The sequence below is a fragment of the Lutjanus erythropterus genome, chromosome 3 (genome assembly GCF_056507025.1).
Source record: "Lutjanus erythropterus isolate fLutEry1 chromosome 3, fLutEry1.hap2, whole genome shotgun sequence".
Lineage (NCBI taxonomy): Eukaryota > Metazoa > Chordata > Actinopteri > Lutjaniformes > Lutjanidae > Lutjanus > Lutjanus erythropterus.
The window spans coordinates 11199646-11218545 of record NC_139319.1 but is presented as its reverse complement, the minus strand read 5'-3'; the positions used below and the strand labels follow the sequence as shown (position 1 = coordinate 11218545).

The following is an 18900-nucleotide window of genomic DNA, read 5'->3' as shown; positions in this document are numbered from 1 at the left end:
TTGCAGCCCTAATAGCCCGGCCTGGCTCTGCTGTAAAACAGGTACTTGATTGTTCACCAAACGTGGATGTGTAACTTTGCAAACTGAAAGTTAAATCTCACAGTCATTGTTTCATTTCATCATTTCAAGAATGTTCTAACGATAGAAAACGTAGAAGATCCACACAGCATCATGATTACAGTTAGACACAGCCCATCTCTGCAGAAACAGGAACTCAAACAAGTTTGCGGGATTTCGGCTGAGATCTGGGAATTAAAAATGTTGGTTGAAGCTCCGCTAAAATGTTAAAGCAGTCGTAAAGAAAAAAAAAAAAGCCTAAGTGATCAAGATCACAGCTTCATGGGATATTTGCAACCACTTGTCACCATTTGAGAGACAAATTAAATAAGAAAACTGAAATAAAACAAAGAGGGAAAGACAAATAGTTTAAGAAAGAATAACAGCATTTTAGTAGAAACAGTCTTACATACTTATAAAGCAGACATATAAAGTCTAAATATTATTAAGACCTACATTTTTTAAATTTTTCTAATTGTATTTTAGGTCTGTTGCTTTTATCATTGATTTTAAGGGGCTTTGGGAAGCACCTTTATACATAAACTTAAATTATAGCGTGTGCCACGTGACATGTTTGGATAATGAGAACAATGCTGAGAAAATCCTTTTTTTTAATACTACAAGAAAGTGAAAGTGTTTGCCTGCCATTAATCTTTTTACATCCGCCCTTCCCAGTGATACACAAACCTGTGGTTTATTGGCAGTCACATGACGTCTGATTCCACACACACACACACACACACACACACACACACACACACACACACACACAGTTGAAGCAGCTGTAATCAATATCTTATAATAACAAGGTATCAAATGGCAATCTGAAAAGAATGTGAAAGTGGTCGCTTGTAGTGATGAATCAGCAGAGAATTAGCATTTCAATTTTAATTTATTTTATTATATTGTATTTTATTGCACATGAGGAAAAAATACATAAAAGTAAAATGGAAAGGAGAAACATACAGTGCATAATGACAGTGCAGTAAACAAAACAGCAAGGAGGAGCCAAAAAGCCCTGTAAGGATTTGTGGCACTCCTGATGAATCATGCAACTCTGCAGCTCGTCTCAGCTTTATTGCAAGTTTGAGCTCATTGTTTATCTATTGAAAAATGACTGAAACAATTAGTCAGTTATCAAAATAGTTGGCAGTTAATTTTCTTTCAGTCCACTACTTGATTGCTCGACTTATTGCAACGCCAATGTAGAGTTCATAACTTGTTTCTGCTGCTCCCAAGTGGTCAGAGACAAAAGGATGATGTGAAATGCTTTGATTCTGACTGCGATTGTCTGCTTCAACAGATTTTTCAGTGACAGTCCCTCAAGGACAGATGACAGAGCAGATCCAGCGCTGTGTGCCGATGCCGATAAAACTTGATTAAAATCTCAAGCTGCTGTTTAAGCAACATGGAGTCTCTGAGAGGACTGAGCAGCAGATGACCGACCAGAAAGGAGTCAACGATGGAGGATCTGCCGGTGAAAAGAGGAGGAACTGGTGCAACAGGCGACCAAGAGGGGGATTCTCCTTTGTAGGATGGTCAGAGACAATCTTAATAAAGTAGTAGTACAGAGCCAGAAACAGAACCGCACACCTGAGACACAGAGCCAAAGTCAACTCCCCGTAGAACCAGCAGAACCAGAAAGAGGCCAGAGCCCAGAGGGAGTTCACAGAGAGAGCAAAGAGTCAGTGGAGAGCCGGCTTGATTTATTGCTCTGGAACAAATTCAACTTTGAGGACGAGCCTGAAACCTGGAGCCAGGTTAGTACAAAGTTTACTCACTGTGACTGTGGAGTTTATTGCTTTGAGATATTGATTGTTATAGAGTAGACAGATGGCTGGAGCAAGATAAAGTCAGAGATCAAACACCGAGATTTCATTTGTAAATGCTCAATCCACAGGTGGAAGAAGTACTCAGTGTAGAAGTACTCCGTTACAATTAAAAGTCCTGAACTTAAAATGTTAAGTAAAAGTACAAAGTATTGGCATCAAACTATTCTTAAAGAACCAAAAGTGAAAGTACTAACTTTTTACTATGACCCATTTCATACTAATATAACTTGCGTAATTTGATTACAGTTACTGATACAAGCCTCATTTTCGTGTTGAAGCTGATAGCGACGATGAGCATTTTAACTACTTTACATACTTTTGTGTAGCTTATGTGAGGGATAATGTACAGTGAGCAGGTCATTAGCATGAAATAAACCCTGACAGTGTGATGCAGGACCAAAGCAGAGGGGTCTTCAACTATCCTGAAGGGGTTTATTTCACAGTAATGACCTGCTCACTGTACATTATCCTGCTTATTACATGTTTCCTTACCAAAAAAAACCCCAATAATTTGACACAAAATAGTGATTTAAAAATGATTTTATTGCTTCCCCAGAGTCAATGATCAGACCCGTGTCAGTCTGCAACAGTCGGTTCTTCAGAAATAACAGACCTGAGAATGCAATGCAATAATCTATTATAACACATCAGAATTAATTTGTCAATCATATTTTGTTTTATTAATCTGATTGTGCAAAGTAACGTGTAACTACAGCTGTCAAATAAATGTGGCGGAGCAAAAAGTGTTCCTCTCAACTGTAAGAGAAAGTAGCCCAGAATAGAAAGTGCAAGTATCTCAACATTGCACTTAAATGCAGTACTTGAGAAAATTGATATAGTTACTTTCCACCACTGGTCACACCTTTGCTGTTTATTTTAGGAAAAGAAAGAAACCGCATATGGAATTTTTTTTAATACTTGAAAACACTTTTTTTAAGAGGTGGTGATGGTTATGGGATGATTCATCAGTTTGTTAGTGACAAATTAAAACTTTCCACATGAGTTCTGGGCCGAACATGTGTCGGGTTTTATTCCAGCCAAACACTATACAACAACAACAACAACAATAATAATAATAATAATAATAATAATAATAATAATAATAATAGTAATCAACATCATCATCATCATTTACAGTATTATTTTGTTATTATGCAGATTTTTGTTCCTTCCTACCACCTAACTATGTAATAATAATAATAATAATAATAATAATAATAATAATAATAATAATTTTAAAATAAGAATTGCAGTAATATACCTGCAGATTAATCATCAACATGTAAAATGAAATCTCTGCAGTTATCACTGTGTCATCGTTCGGAAACTAAGTTTATCTTTGGACTTTGACTGGTGGGATGGAAACTTTTCAGTCTCACTGTGTTTAGAAACTTCTCACTGCCTAAACACTAATCTAGAAGTCCATTCTTCTTCTTCTTCTTCTTCTTCTTCTTCTTCTTCTCATTATTATTATTATTATTATTATTATTATTATTATTATTATCAATACATTAAGACATCTCTTAGTTAAAAGTTTTAAGTTTTTAGTGATTATTTTAAATACTTTTTGTGTTTATAATTGTGAAATTCCCTCTATAAGTCTCTAGGGTTTTTCTTTTAATATCTCACGTGCAGTTTACTTGATTTGTACGTGTGTCAGATACGACAGCGTCGTCTCTGCACGTTGACTGATTCTTTGCGATACGTCCTCTGCTGCCGCAGGTGACTGGAGCTGATGCTGTGAACTTGCCCACACACCTCCGTCCATTCAGAAGCGCAGAGGAGTACAAACTGGTGAAACACACATACCTGCAGCTGCAACAGAGTGGTTACTACTGGGGATCGATGACCATGGAGGAAGCACACGAAATACTCAGACACGCTCCACTGGGCACCTTCCTCATCAGGTAAATGTCACCGCTTTGAGAGTTGTGGTGGGGTGGGGGGGGTTTTTTCCTGTTGTTTTTATGCTGTTCTCTTGCCCAGGTGTCATTTGAGAAGGGGTTTTCCAAAAAAAATGGGAAAGTTCACCCGCTGCAGATGACACAGCATTCAGTTGATTTGGAGCAAACTTATGATTAAATATGTATAACTTATGTATAAGTTGCAGTTCCTCCTTTAGATTATCTTTCTAAATCACTTACGTTTTTTTACATCTGTGAAGCAGGTGGAGAAAAAAGTTTTGGCAGGTGAATTTGGTGGTTTTTATTTGTCAAGATTGATTTGTTTGTTTGTTGTTGTTGTTGTTGTAATCCTCAGGACTGAAAGCAATCATGATTTCTTCCAGGTGAGTTTTATTTTCTCTTTACACAAGGTACAAACTTTGCGTGTTGGCACGTTATGTAACATTACTGACATCTCTTTCTCTTGTATTTTAACCTGTGCCAAAAGAAAGACGTAACAATGATGTTGCATAACTTGGTAGCACAAAAAGTACGTGCCTTGTGTTGTGAGCGCATAGAGAAATTAAAACTTACATGAACGAAACCATGATTGCTTTAAGTCTTTTTTTTCTTTGGGACATTTAACCCAGATGCCCTGCAGTTTTGCAGGATGTAGGAGTGCACAGTTTGCCGAGTGTCATTACTGTGTCAGCCCGAGCACATGTATACACTATGAGATTAGTTCATTTAACGCATGTTGCATGTTTATTTAATGCCGTATCTACGTAAATCGATGATCTCTGTTTGAAGTTACAGTTTGGCATGAGGTTTCTTGTGTGTTTAATCTCGGAGTTAGGGTAAAGATTTTGTGAACTTTTTAGGTTACGTTTTTTTTTTAAATTCAACTTAAATTCAGATGTGTAAGCAAACAAACAAAAAACAAACAGAGGCTAAAAAAAAACCCAACAAGTGACTGTGAAGCCCATTAAGAGCGTTGTGTGTTGAGTTCTGTGTGTTCGGGGGTTGCTTGTCATGAAGAAGATGTTATTGCAAGTTTGTTTGCAGCAGGTTGTGTCTATATTGACTGATGAGTCGGTGGTGGGGACAAAAACTTTTTTGATCTTTAGAACAATGCACTCTGCAGTGTTTTGTGCATTCAGTACAGTACAAACTTTATTTCACATCTCAAATCCACTAAAGAAAAAATGTGGATCAGACTCAGGAAATAGATGCCCAGATTTTTTTTTTTCTCACTTGCGTCATGGCTTCTGAAGTATAATGTTAACACAGTGACTGTATGCTGCTGTGTTGGTGCAGAGACAGCGGCCAGCCGGATGTTTTCTTCACTCTGAGTTACCAAAGCGATGACGGCCCGACGAGCGTCCGCGTCCAGCTGAACAACCTGCTCTTCAGTCTGTACGGCAGCCACAGGACTTTTGCTTCTCTCTTTGCTCTGCTCACGTATTACACCGGCTCGTCCTGTAAGCTGACTCTACCCTACCGCAGGCAGCGCCCGGATCGCCTGAAGCAGATCTGCAGGAGGGCTGTTATACGCACATATGGAGCAGAAAATATAGGCACCTTACCTGGACTCAGTATTCAAGTTAAAGACTATGTTAATACTTACCCTCATTGTATATAGATACATGTGTGGACACAGTCAAGATGTTGTTTGTGTAATCATATGTTAAACACATGTTTTGGTGTTTGTGTTATTAGAGTATTCATTCTTGAGAACTGGGACATTTGTACTCCACAGTTATGCTGGAAAATATATTTTAAAAGATCAAACTCTTGGTTATTAAAACTTGTAACAGGTCAATCTCATAGTAGTTAAATTCTTTAATAGATGTAGACGTCAACTCAATTGACGTCTTGCAGAGTTGACAAAATCTTATTTTTTAAAGTTGCTCTGAATTCTCTTAATGCAAATCAAAATAAAATCTACAGAGTTGACATGTTATGACTGAGGCACATCACATCAAACTTTTTTATGCCGGATTAAGATGTTTTTGTTAAACTTTGAGAGTTGACGGGAATCTGGGAGACAAATCTTGTCTCTTGTGTTTTTTGACCGAGACCAGGGTGTTTTCTGGCACAGAGGAGCATTAGAAATTTAAAAAATTAAAGCAAACCAAAACATTTCATGAATTATAAATCCTTAAAGAAACAATTTATGACAAAAAACTGGTATTAAAGTGCTGGTATTAATCACTTTTAAAGGTTTTTTTTTTTAGTTTGGCATTTGATTTGTCCCAGTTCTCAAGAATGGGTGATAACAGACCGTGTTTTTTTTTTGTTTTTTTTTTTGTTTGTTTACTATATTTGTGTTACTTTATAAGAAAAATGCAGCTTGAGTATGTAATTTACGGATTGTTCAAAAGTTATTTGCACACATAATGAGAATGGTACACATGTAACATTTGAAATACACACTGTGTACAGGAGCTGACGTCTGCACCAGTGCTTCCATGAAATATCAGTTTGTAACATTAATAAAAATGTAAAATCTGCTGCTGTTTAAAGCTGCATTAGTCGATATTTGGTTACTAGAGATATCACCAGCTGATGATGTAACTATTACATTAACAAACAGTGATTTCTCTGTGATCACATTATGAGTCTAAGTCTAATATCTCCCCTCTTTAATGGAACTGCTTTTAATAGAAGCCACGAGCCACCACAGTCAAAATTGTTTTTTTCAGTCCTGTTATCTCGAGATCTTGAGCCAATTATCTCGTTATCTCAGGACAAAAGAGTTGTTTTCTGGTAATAATGGGTTCATTATCTCATTATCTTGGCGGAAACAATTGGTCATTTTCTCTGGAAAATGAGACGCTGCAAACAGTTTTCATCAGAAAGCAGCTGTTTGTTTTCTTGAGATAAGTCACGGATGAAATGAAGAAACTTGATTTGAATGAAGGTATCACAAGAAAATGACTTTTTGTTTTCGTCACATCGTTATTATGAGAAAGCAGCTTTGTTATCCTGAGATAACTCCAGCTACCCTCAGCTTCTCTTGTTATGGTCTCCACCCAGTCCTGAAAAAAACATGTACGACTTTGCCAAATGTTTAACTTCCTTTAGCAACTCGAGAGTTTCTGTAGAGTGTTTTCGCAGCACGTCGACCATGTTGGAGATACTGAACAAATGTAAACAACGCAGCTGAACTTGCACCTGTCTGTAATCTCTGTTGCTTGAAATGGTCAGTCTGGTCACTCAAATATGAGCTTGTAGAATAATAAACAAGTTTCTCATCAATTTACTTCTTTAAAAAATCAGTTGAAGAGGGACATTTTATTGGTTTATTTGTTTATGATAACTTTGGACGTCGACATGCCGAGATGAATGAGCCAGCTCATGTGAATGCAGCTTTCATGCATTTTCCTGAACTTTCCTGCACTTTAGACATCCTAAAATTGGCTTAAATTAAATGTTCTGTGTGTAATCCATTCCTGTTTACATCTGGGTATCTCTAACAGGGCTGCACATCTGTTTTACTGATCAAACTGTGATGTAGGTGCAAACACTCCACAGGTAACTGCCTTCTGAGAGCAGCTAAGACTTGTTGTGCCATGATTATTCTCTGTGGGTTCGTCAATAACCACTCTCATATCGCATGCAGCTGTGTGATTCGGTTGTATTGTAAATGTATTGATTGATGCAGCTTTAACTGTTAACACTTGAAATCATTTTAAATGTGTAGTTTCTGTCTTCAACAACAAGCACAAATGTATTCTGTGTGCAAGACTGTGTTTGTTCTGAATAAATTAAATTCTTAAGTTTACATGTCGTCCCATTGGCTGGTGATTTGGAGCCAGAGTCTGTGCAATAGTGATCAGGGTTGTCAAGTTCCCGCCCATACAGCTGTCAATCATGACATGAAAGTTTTTATAGAGTCAAATACTTCAAACCAAACTCATGAACATATATCAGCATAATAAGAACCACCTAAAGTGACAAAAAACATCTTTGGGAACAGTTTTTATTTGACGTTTGCTTTGATTTTTTTTAGTTTGGCCCATGTCCCATCTGGTAACATGGAGGGGGCGGGGTTTATGTCTTGCACCGCAGCCAGCCTCCAGGGGGCGATCGAGGGCGTTTGGCTTCACTTTGAGGAGTTTTTGTGGAGTGTCATGGATGGGGTGTCCATCTTTACGTCACCGGTGTGAACCCAAGGCTGATCTGACCAGGCAAAATCAGCAACTGCCTCAGGGCCCCAGGCTCTCACAGATCCCCAAAGACCCTGACTCTGAGGTAATTACATTCATTGTCTTTTTATTTTTAGCCTTGCTGACAGTCTATTGGTCCATGACTTTTGTCCAGACTGGAATAAAATTGTTAAATTGACATGTAATTTGGTCCAGATATTCATGTCCCCCACGGATGAATTGATGTAACTTTGGTGATTTCTTGACAATACCTGTACAATACTGTACTATGTGTTTAGTGCTAATTATCAAATGCTAAACTGAGATGGTGACCTTGGTAAATGTTATGTTTGCCAAACATCAGCATGTTAACATTATCACTGTCACCATGTTAGCATGTTAGCTCAAAGCCTCACAGAGCTGCTAGCATAGCTGTTGTCTTAGTCTTGTTGTAATATGAACCAAAAAAGAACCAATGTCATTCTGCGTACCAATTGTTTAAAGCAGTGGTTCTCAAATTTTCGTGGCATCAGAACTTCACTTCAGAGACTGAAAAGAGCTCACGCTCCTCACTTTACTTTTTTAAATCATTAATTTACAATGATAAGGTTAGCAATCAATAAAAAAGGATTCACGTTGAATTTTAGGTGAATAAAGATCTGTGCAATAGCATCAGAAAACTCGTTTTTGTACAACCCGGATTCCAAAAAAGTCATGATGCTGTGTAAAATGTAAGTAAACAAAACAGATTGCAATGATTTGTAAATCCTTTTTGACTTGTTTGAATACAAAGACAGTATATATTTAATGTTCATACTGTTCAGTATCAGTATCAGCAACACTTTCTAAAGAAGTTTGGACAGGGGCAACACAAGACTAAGAAAGCATACAGGTTTTAGAGCAACATATGCTGCCATCCAGACAATGTTTTTTGTCAGGGGGAGGTCCTGACTTATTTTAGTAAGACAATGCCAATACACATTCTGCACATGTTAGAACAGTGTAGCTTCATGGTAAAAGGGTTCGGGTACTAGACGCCTGCCTGCAGAGAAAAATGCAACAACAGAGACCTTGGACTGTTGAGCAGCTGAAGTCGTACATCGATCAAGAATTTCACTTTCAAGATTTCAGTGATTCAGTCCCAAAACTTTACTGTGTGCTGTGAAAAAAAAGGGTGATGTAATACAGTGGCACACATATCCCTGTCTAGGCTTTTTGTGGAAGATGTTACAGGCACAAAATTCAGAATGAAACTTTTTTTTTTTTTTTTAAATATGTGTTTGTGCCGCAGTCAGTCAAGTACAAGTCAGAAAGGATTTGCAGATCATTGCGTTCTTTTTAAGTTTTGCACAACGTCCCAACTTTTAGAATTGAGGTTGAATCAGTGCGCAAGAAATCAACATTTCTTTTTCTTTTAATTTTCGCACCATTGTGGGACACTAGTCCAGTTTGTGCTTATTACATGACCTTTTACTACAAGTTGATGGAAGGAGAAAACAGGTCAGTTTTATCCCCACTTCCTATGTACCTTTATGTCGTTCACAAGGTTCATTATTAGAAGTTAGGCCATTTCAATTAAAGTGAATTATTAACTTTAAAATGCCCTCTCCTCCTGGCCATTTTTCAAGTGGGCAGGTTAAACCAAACTCTGTTCCGAGTGTTTTATGGTAGGGCCGCATTTTTTCAAAGTAAAAACGTTAGTTGCACCATCGCCAGAGTCCTTTGTGATTCATTTCTATCTACAGGCACAATCAGCTTCAACTCAGTAACATCAGCCAACCTGTGATGAAATGTTCACCACAGACTCGTGATGCATGTATTGACTGGCCCAGCTGCACAGCAGTTGTTTTCACCCCATGACAGGAAAGTGACAAGTGACATGTACAGATCAGACTACTGAGCAGGACAGATGGGGGAGACATACACAAAACCTTCAAAAAATGTATGGTTGGAGACAATTGCGCATATTCTCAATTTAATTTTCTGTTTAATTGTAACTAAACTAAACTGATGTCAGGGGGCTTGAATAGGGGCCCACAGCTCATTTTAGGGCCCTGGGTCCTGTTAGTGGGTTAACCCGGCCCTGTATGAAGCTGACTCTTAACTGAACAATGATCTACCTTTCCGATCAGACAGGCTTTGTGTGTTTTTGTTTTTTTTGTATTAAGTACCAGTCTTCTGTCGCGTGTTCCATTTCCTGTTCTAAATCTGACTGGCAGTGGCCCCTTTAGTCTAAATTAGCTCTGCACGAGGGACACGCACACACACATACACACACTTTTCCTGCCCTCAAATTGTCTCTGTCTCATTAACCTTAAACATGTTGACGTAAAACCATCAACGCTGTGACACATATTGAGGCAAAGCATAACATCTTTCAACAATAAAGCAATTAAAAAGTGCTTTACACAAGACATAAGAGTCATTAAGAAAAGATAACAAAATAATATAAAAAGAGATTTAAAAAGAAATAAAATAAATTGAATGAAACAAAATTAAAAAGGAGAAGAAAAATTAAGCTACAGTGCAAGATATATGGAGGAACGTAAATACCAAAATTAAAAATAAGTAAATGGATTAAAATCCTGTTATGTAAATACACCAAAAATCCACTAATTATTCACTGTCCCATTTACTGTCCTTTTTATGTATTTTTTTTATTTTTGATTAGGATATACTACATCACTTTGGATAAAAGTACTAAATGAAACTGTAAGATTGTGAGATTGTAAATAAATCAATTCATGTATTTTTTATTATTTCCCTTTGCATTTCTCCCTCTTTTTTTAGTTCCCCGAAAATATTTATTTCTGTATTTTCTTCTTGCATTTCCCCTCATTTGCAAAATGAAGCAGAAATACATACAAATGTCAATTAAATGAATTAATACAAGTAAATACAGAAGCAAATTAAACAAACAATACGTAAATTCTGCCACTAAGCATCTCACATTAAAACAATGACAGAAGATGTTTGATGACCTTGTGAGGCAGCTGGGATCATGGGAGTTGTTACCTTCATGCTTTCATTCACTCATTCATATCTTCATCATCCTATGAAAACTTCCTTCCTCACTCTCTGACATATCCAAGGTGTACTGGCAATAGCTAGCAGGAACAGCATTTATATTGAAAATCAATTGATGCCTTCATTTATTTTTATGCATTTTGGTGCGTTTACTGGCATATTAGTTAATTTATTGAGTAATTTATTTACTTCTTTATTTTTTATTTTGGCAGTCACGGCCCTCCATAGATACAGAGCAAGATATGAATGAATGAAAGTGTAAATCATTTTTTCAGATTCAGTTACATCCACAGTGAGTGTCTCATGGGTCCGCGCGATCCCGGACTCTGCCTCCCGCTGTCCCGCGCGCTGAGTGCACCTCCTGCACGCGACAGGCACAGTAAGCTCCATCACGGTGTCAAACGACCTCTGTTGACTTGTCCGCCCGCACGCGCGCAAACACGCATATTGGGATTACAACCACTGGAGTGGAGCGCGCGCACTAGTAGCTCGTGTTTATGTAATGCCATATGTGACCGTGAGTGCGTGCGTGTGTGTGTGTGTGTGTGTGTGTGTGTGTGTGTGTGTGTGTGTGTGTGTGTGTGTGTATGTGTGTCACTGTGTGTGTATGCGCGCTGGAGCTGGCGCGAGCTGGTCCAGCCAGCAGCAGCACCGCGCGGCAGCAGCGACACGTTAAACGTCAGCGACCCGCGCTGCTGCGGTTTGAGGGCTCGTGAGATTTGAGCGGTGCGGATTTGACCCAGCATTCAGGAGGGCGCTCGAGCTCCACCGATTTCACGCACGGCACGCACGTAGACCCGGTAAAATCGTCACGCGGAGAGAATCAGTGGAATCTGTCGCGAGTGTTCCTGCGCGGCCGGAGAGCATCCCGACAGAGCGCGGAGCGAGGTCCGGGCGGTCGGTCGGTCGGTGGTCGGTCTGTGGCGGGTCGTGGAGGCAGAGCGGGACTTGCGCTGGACTCCTGGCCGATTTGGAGCATCCCACTCCCGGCAGCATCCATCCCTCCGCGCCTCAGCTCCAGAGGGAGGCCCGGAGCGGCGGCAGGATGTAGCAGCGGATTAACGGAGGAGAGAGGGGCGCTCAGAGGCAGAGAGCGGCGGGACCGAGCGGACCGAGGCGGGACGGAGGAGGGGACATGGGGAAGGACCAGGAGCTGCTCCAGGCCGTCAAGACCGAGGACTTGCTGACAGCTCAGCGGCTTCTACAGAGACCTCGGCCAGGGAAAGCCAGTCAGTATCTTCTCCATCTCATCCTCCTGTCACACACACACACACACACACACACACACACACACACACACACACACACACACACACCACTACCCGTCATTACCAGGTCAGGACAGTGCAGGCCAAATCTGATGTGATGCCATTTAGCCTAAATGGTGCACTCTCTCTGTGCATGTGTGTGTATTGATGTGTGTGTGTGTGTGTGTGTGTGTGTGTGTGTGTGCTGTGACGTTGGGTGTGTGATAGTGATGACGTTGCACATGTGTGAGAACACTCATCAGAATGTAATTAGAAATTAAGAAATGCTTGTCACCCATTTCCCATCACTGATCATTTCCTGTGTGCATGTGTCTGCATGGGTGCACAAAAATGTGTGTGTGTGTGTGTGTGTGTGTGTGTGTGTGTGTGTGTGTGTGTGTGCGTGTGTATGTGTGTGTAGTAGTGTGTGTGTGTGTGAGAGCGAGAGAGGTGAAAGTACACGAAGGTCCTACACTGCTCTCGGGACAGGGGGATTATTGGTGTGTGAAGACGCCAGATGTTAGTGGTAATAATGTGATGATCATTGTAAGTGTACACGTGCAGACATTTGCATGCATGCACATATGTGGCGCTCAAATGATGTGCATGTGTGCGGGTGCTTGACGTGGAGTCAGCTGGGACTTGAGGTGATAATTAGATTTCAATTACAGCCTTGAAAACTGCTCTCCTCCTCTACCATTTCATCACCAGGCTCCCCTCCATTTCTCTACTCTGAATCTCTCTCTCTCTCCTCTTTCTGCCTCCTCTTCTCCTCCTCCTGTCAGTGCCTTTCCTCTTCGATCTTTTCTCCCATACTTATGGATGGGCAACATTAGGATTTTTATCTAAATCAATGCTGATACTCTTATTTATACTACTGTCCATATAAATATTGATGAAGATATGCATATGGACAGATATGCAATAAAGACATGACATGAAAAGATTTGAAAAGATTCAACAGTCTTTTAATTGGGGTAACTGGTAACTAGAGTGAAGGCTTTGGTCGTCTCCTTATAGTTGAAAATATTAATGATAAGCACAACAAAATTCTCTGGTTGTCTATTGAGTTCAAACTTTGGCTACCAAGCAGTTAGTGGTTTATGTTATGCTAGCTATTGGCTACCAAGCATTAGGAATGTGTGTGATTAGTCAACTGAACAATTAAATGCTGCTACCCTCACTAGTCAGCATTAGGTTAACTATTTATGATATTTCATTAATGTTTAATGCCATTTAACTGTTTGGTCTAAGATGTCATGCGGCTGCCTGCCACTAGGTGACGGCCCCTCCCCCCGTGCTAACGCTCAGGAGGTCTGGATGTTGTAATCAGCAAAGAGGGACACATAACATTTCATAAAACCAGCGTGGCTTTTTGGCAGTTTTTTTAATCTAGAGAATCAAAATACGTTTCTAGGCTGTGTCAGAAAATACTGCCATTTTTAACAACTCAACTAGAGCAATGTGTATCTACCTTCAAGCATCTGGAAGTTAACCTACGAGGAGAGCGGGCTGCTGGTGCTAGCAGTGCTAACATAACTGTGTGACCGCCAATATCAGATTCAGATTCAGATTCAGAAACACATTTCCTGTAAAAACAGGCAGCTGGGAGGAACTTTAGTTTATAGTAGCCAAGAGCGCTGAATGAGCATTAATGCTACCCCCCTCCCCCTGCCCAGCCACGCAGCTGGACCTTCCAGTCAACACACTGAGACTAGCACCCTGACCCTAGCTGGGCAGGACTTTGCTGCTCAGCCCTGCTGCCAATTCTTTCCAGTGGCCACTCAAAATATTTAAGCGATAATTCCCCACCAGCCAAAAAAACATTTTCACCCATAAGCCACCACTGTAAACAAGACATCTGTAAAACTGTTGACGTAACACCTCGAATTACAGACAAGGTCAGTTATGACACTTTCTATTATGAATTTTTGATTGAAAGAGTTTTTATATTTGTAAAACTTGCCTCGGAGCAGGAGTCTATGAGTCGAGCTGGAACTTGTGGGCGGGGCAAGTTGGCAAATACTACTGTGCATATTCAGGCCGCATAACCAGGCAGTAAACCTGAAAGCTAGAAAACTTTTTCAGCTTATGCGCCAGTCGAGCAACTCTCATTGGACTGAGTGGGTGCCATTTTTGCATACACTATACATTAGCCGTTAGCTACTTTAGCAACAAGTAAAGCTCTCTGTCCATCAGGAAACTCTGTAAATGACATCAGTACTATATTTCCTGTCAGTCTCTGTTGGGTGGTGGGAGTTAGCAGAAACTTGTTGAAGTTCTCCATAAAATATGATCCAGTTTCACCCAAGTCAAGGAGGAGCGTCATTAAGTTATGTTTTTTTGTACGAGTTATAAAGTTGTGCTTTTTTTTTTACAGTATGTTAATAAGTGAAGCCCAGCCACAAGCCCATCGTCCGCTCCATGTCGCTAACGTTAGCTAGCTTTTGGAGTCCAGTGTAAAATCTCTTACACATAATTTGCTGTCACCGATACAAGTGACTAAATTCTAGCCCCAGGCTTAGGGCTGCGACTAATGATTATCTTCATCATTGGTTAATCTGTTGATTATTTTCTTGAATAATGGATATTGTTTGATCTATAAATCTATAAAACTCAAAGACATTCGGTTTACTGCCATAGAGGAATAAGGAAACCAGAGAAGCTGGAATCAGAGAATTATGACTTTAATTTAATAATCATTAATAAATTATTAATTGATTAATTGTTGCAGCTCTAAATGAATGTAAATGACTGCAGATAGCAGCACCATTTGCCCAGGGGCTTATCAATATTTCGGTACTGACCAGTCAGGAATCTGAATCAATTTTGTACTGGCTCTCAATACCCGTACATACCCACAGTTTCCTCTCCCTTATTTCCTCCTATCTGCTCCTCTTTCTTTCTCATCCCTCCTCTCCTCTCCTCTCCTCTCCTCTCCTCTCCTCTCCTCTCCTCTCCTCTCCTCTCCTCATGTGTGTTTGTCTCTGAACATTCCAGCAGTGCCATGGAAAAGAAAAATGCTTCTCCTCAAATGCCAGAACAGATCAGCTCTGAGTGCTCAGTCCACTGCACACTGACAAAGAGAAAGGGGGAGGTGGGCAGAGGGTGAGGGGGGCGAGGCTGAGGAGGAGAATGGGAGAGGAAAAAGTGTGAGAGTGCAGGACAGAAGGAGGAAAACGTGGAGATATGAATGCAGGGAGGAAAAGAGACAGAGAGAAAGTGGTGGAGAGAGGTTAAGGGGTGAGTTATGGAGGGTGTGTGTGTGTGTGTCACTGTGTGAATCCAGGTTTATGTGTGAATAATTGAACAGGAAGCCAGGTTTCTCTGCTGGAGAATCACTGCCGTCACACACACACACACACCTCTAACGCACACAGTTACAGGGAAGCATGCACAGAAACACACTTAACACATGAGGTGTTAGTCATGTGCCTGACTGTGTTTGTATTATTAACTGTATGCTAATGAGGGCGTGGGTGGGAGGGCGTTGCTGTAACGGTTGTTTGCTCTGTAAAAAGGTCACAATTTGATGTACGGTCGGGGATTAAAGGACTTGAAGTGGTGGCAGGAACATGGAGGACCATTTCACTTCACAGTCCTGCTTGGTCACTGTGGGACAGTAGAGCTTCTTCAAATAATTAAATCAGATTCAATACCAATACCAGTGAGGTTTCACAAGTCTTGATTTAAGGAGTCAGAGTCAGGATGGTAGCTTACTGCTATGAGCAATGCAGAACATAGTTGGGTACACAGTGATGCAAGCAGTTTTGAACAAAAATGATACCATGTATTTCAGGATAAGGATAAAAAATTTGGATACACTGTTTTGTGCAAAACTTTGTAACACTGTACTTAATACTCCCACAACATAGGCGGAGCTGATCGTCATGGTGGCACAATTCCCTCAGCTGGGAACCAACACATGCAGGAGCTCCGCTTCGGTCTTCACTGACAAATTCAGACCTGAACTGTAAATCTACAGCGCCGTCAGTGGCATATTCTGCCAGAAAGACAACTGCACTGCTTCCCTCCACTCATGCACATTCAACGCTGTCACCACAGAGAGTAATTAGTCTGTCCCTCGCCCTCTGTAATGCTCGCTAAAGCTACACGCTAACCACGAAATGCTACTCTGACCAGTCAGTAGTCTGCAGTGTTTGTTTGCTTACCTTTATTATCAGTACCGAATCCAACATAATCCAAAACAGGGGCAGAGGCAATGTTTGTCTGCTCAGTGGTGGTGCTGGCGTAAGCTGGACACTACAATACAGCATCTCCCTATCAGTTTAACAGAGAGAGAGGAGGGTTTGCATTTATGATGGTACAGAAAATCATAAAGTCGGGGCTTTTTTAACACCCTGGTATACCGTAATACCTTTATACCGCCTAAGCCTCGTTGTTAATATAACATTAACATGAAGGCACTGTTTGCCTACTGTTTTTTGTACGTTTTTTTCAACGTGTTTCTCTTCTTTTGGGCGTTCTTTTTCTTCTTCTTCTTCTTCTTCTTCTTCTTCTTCTTCTTCTTCCTTTGACATTTAACGGCTGACTACAACTGATAACAGACACCTACGAGACATGTAGGCGTATATGTTGTCTCTGTCAGGTCCAGAAGAATTGCATCCCTGGTATACAGAAAAATGAATAAGATCACGTTTTCACAATTTTGGTACAGTCAAGTGTCTTGATGTTCTTGTGACATCCTTGAATTGGACATTTTGGGAAATATGCTTATTCTCTTTTTTTGCTCAGCAAACAAAAAACCCCTCTCATGTCTGTCTAGAAACAGGGGGAAACAGCTAACCTTGCTCTCTCCATCCACCTACTAACACCTCTAAAGCTCACTAATCAACTGTACTATATTTTTTAAATCTGAGCCAGGCCATGATAGCAATCGTATCATACCCCTACGGCTATTTTAAAAATCGGTACATGGTATCAGACGATGTGCAAAGTTCAGGTATCGGAATCAGGAATTGTATCGGAACATCTCTAATAACAATGTTCTGTTTTATGGTGGTCTAGACTATTTCTTGGAGTGTCTCTTTGCCTCAAAATTGCTCCCGGCTAAGATATAGTCCAGCATATAACACCTCGTAAAACAGCAAATTGTTATTTTTCAACTTTTATTTTTGAATCTCCCATTTTCTCTAAGTAACAAAATCTGCTCTGTCTAAAATTGTACTTCCTTGTGTCAACAGGATCTCTTAAATCTAAGTTTATTTCTCTCACAGCAAACCCATATTCGTGATAAAAAAGAATCTGTTTTATCTAAGAACAACTTGACTCGTCAGGAATGACAACTTGTAGAAAGCCGACGGTTGCCTGGTAACCAGTGGCATCTTATGAGTGTCGTGGGAAATACGTTCTGTCACTGCTGGTGCTGTTAGCTAAAATTAGTGATTTCGGTGGACAACTCAACAGTTTAATGTGGAAGTGAGGTAGAAAAGCCCCCAGTGAAAAACACTGTATTGTTGAGGAGAAAAGGACGTTTTGGGAAAAACGGATCAGCTCTTACTTTGCTGGACCTCGGGGGACAGATAAAATGATCTGCTTTATCAGGAAACAGGTGCATTAGGTGCTCAAGGAGCTTAATGTTAAATGCCATTATGAGACCAAAGCTCATGGGTTTTCCTGTGCAACCCTCAATCATATGCTAGCTCCCTAAATTGGCAGTCAGTCATCAAAACTTTGAGAACCCCTGGTGTGAGTAATTTAATTTTAGCTTATTTAATAAGCTTGTTAGAAAGGCTTGAACTATACTGGGACTGTGAGAAAGTTACACCAGGCTTTTGCTACTTGTTAGAAGAGTCAATTCACTGTTTTTCTTCTTTCTCTTTTGGGATTTGTTGACAATCAGAAAAATACAGAAAATCACCAGACTTATCCTTTACGAATACAGTCTTGCTGCATTCAGCGGACTCACTGTCTGCGGCTGATTTTTTTTTAAGTTAATTTTTTTAAAAGTTTCAGACAGAGAGATGTTGATACTCTGGCAAACTTAGATGAATAGATGACATTAAAAGCTAGAGCCTGCTTTCACAAAGCAAAGCATATGTCTGAGCCATTTGGTAATGGTTTCCTTATCTGTGGCTCAGTTGCAATAAAGCTCTTTATCTTAGAGATAGGAGAACATCCTTATCATAATTGTATCTCTTTTATGTTGTATAAAGAAAGTGAAATGGGCACTAAGTAATTTATACAAAGCATCGGCCCCTATCAACCATCAAGGAAGTGCAACAACACTGACCGGTTTTTTTGGCACAGTGAGTAGGCTGTGGTTCACATAATGTACTGGGTTACAAAGGTCTGCTGTTGTCACTTCATCAAGTAAACAACTGTGTCTAAGCTCAACAGTACTGTGTTAGATCAGCAGTAAACCAGCAGAAATAATGCGGTAAAATATGCTGATGTAGCACACTGTAGTGGGAGTATTTTTATAACATGTTGCTCATGAAAAGTTGATCACTTCCTCAAAACACTGTCCTCCAACTTTAAACGTACACTTTAAAACTTTAAAAGATATTATATCCACAACATTTTCTTTTTCCACAACACAGAGAACAAAAATAGACAGAATCGACAAAGCAGAGGAAAATAAAACAAACTGCCAGCTCACAGAAAAGGTGCCCATATATATAAACATCAATCCTGTCCACGAGTGTATTGAGGGTCAGAAGTAGAGTCCATGTTACTGAGA

At 40.1% G+C, this 18900-nt stretch overlaps 2 protein-coding genes across 5 annotated transcripts in view; both read left to right on the top strand.

The window, feature by feature from the left end:
• The first annotated feature begins 1360 nt into the window (after positions 1-1360).
• Positions 1361-5986, top strand: socs1b (suppressor of cytokine signaling 1b). 2 transcript variants are annotated; one of them, XM_084714983.1, is made up of 3 exons: positions 1361-1817; positions 3612-3796; positions 5090-5986. In XM_084714983.1, exons 1-3 carry the CDS (start codon positions 1593-1595, stop codon positions 5412-5414), a joined length of 735 nt encoding a protein of 244 aa, XP_084571109.1. In that variant the 5' UTR covers positions 1361-1592; the 3' UTR covers positions 5415-5986. The 2 variants fall into 2 exon arrangements, with proteins under 2 accessions (XP_084571109.1, XP_084571108.1); XM_084714982.1 differs by having other exon boundaries at positions 3609-3796.
• A 5504-nt stretch (positions 5987-11490) lies between these two features.
• Positions 11491-18900, top strand: part of LOC146329712 (uncharacterized) — a 60446-nt gene continuing 53036 nt past the window's right edge. For all 3 annotated transcript variants that reach the window (XM_084714980.1, XM_084714979.1, XM_084714981.1), the window contains exon 1: positions 11491-12179. In XM_084714980.1, coding sequence (XP_084571106.1) covers positions 12086-12179 — 94 coding nt within the window. In that variant the 5' untranslated portion in view covers positions 11491-12085. The remainder of the gene's footprint in view (positions 12180-18900) is intronic.

Excerpts from the sequence above, each read along its gene's own strand:
- socs1b (XM_084714982.1), top strand. The coding sequence starts at position 1,593 with ATGGTCAGAGACAATCTTAATAAAGTAGTAGTACAGAGCCAGAAACAG. Across the intron at positions 1,818-3,608 it reads AGCCTGAAACCTGGAGCCAG|CAGGTGACTGGAGCTGATGC; the intron begins GTTAGTACAAAG and ends CCTCTGCTGCCG. Across the intron at positions 3,797-5,089 it reads CTGGGCACCTTCCTCATCAG|AGACAGCGGCCAGCCGGATG; the intron begins GTAAATGTCACC and ends GTGTTGGTGCAG.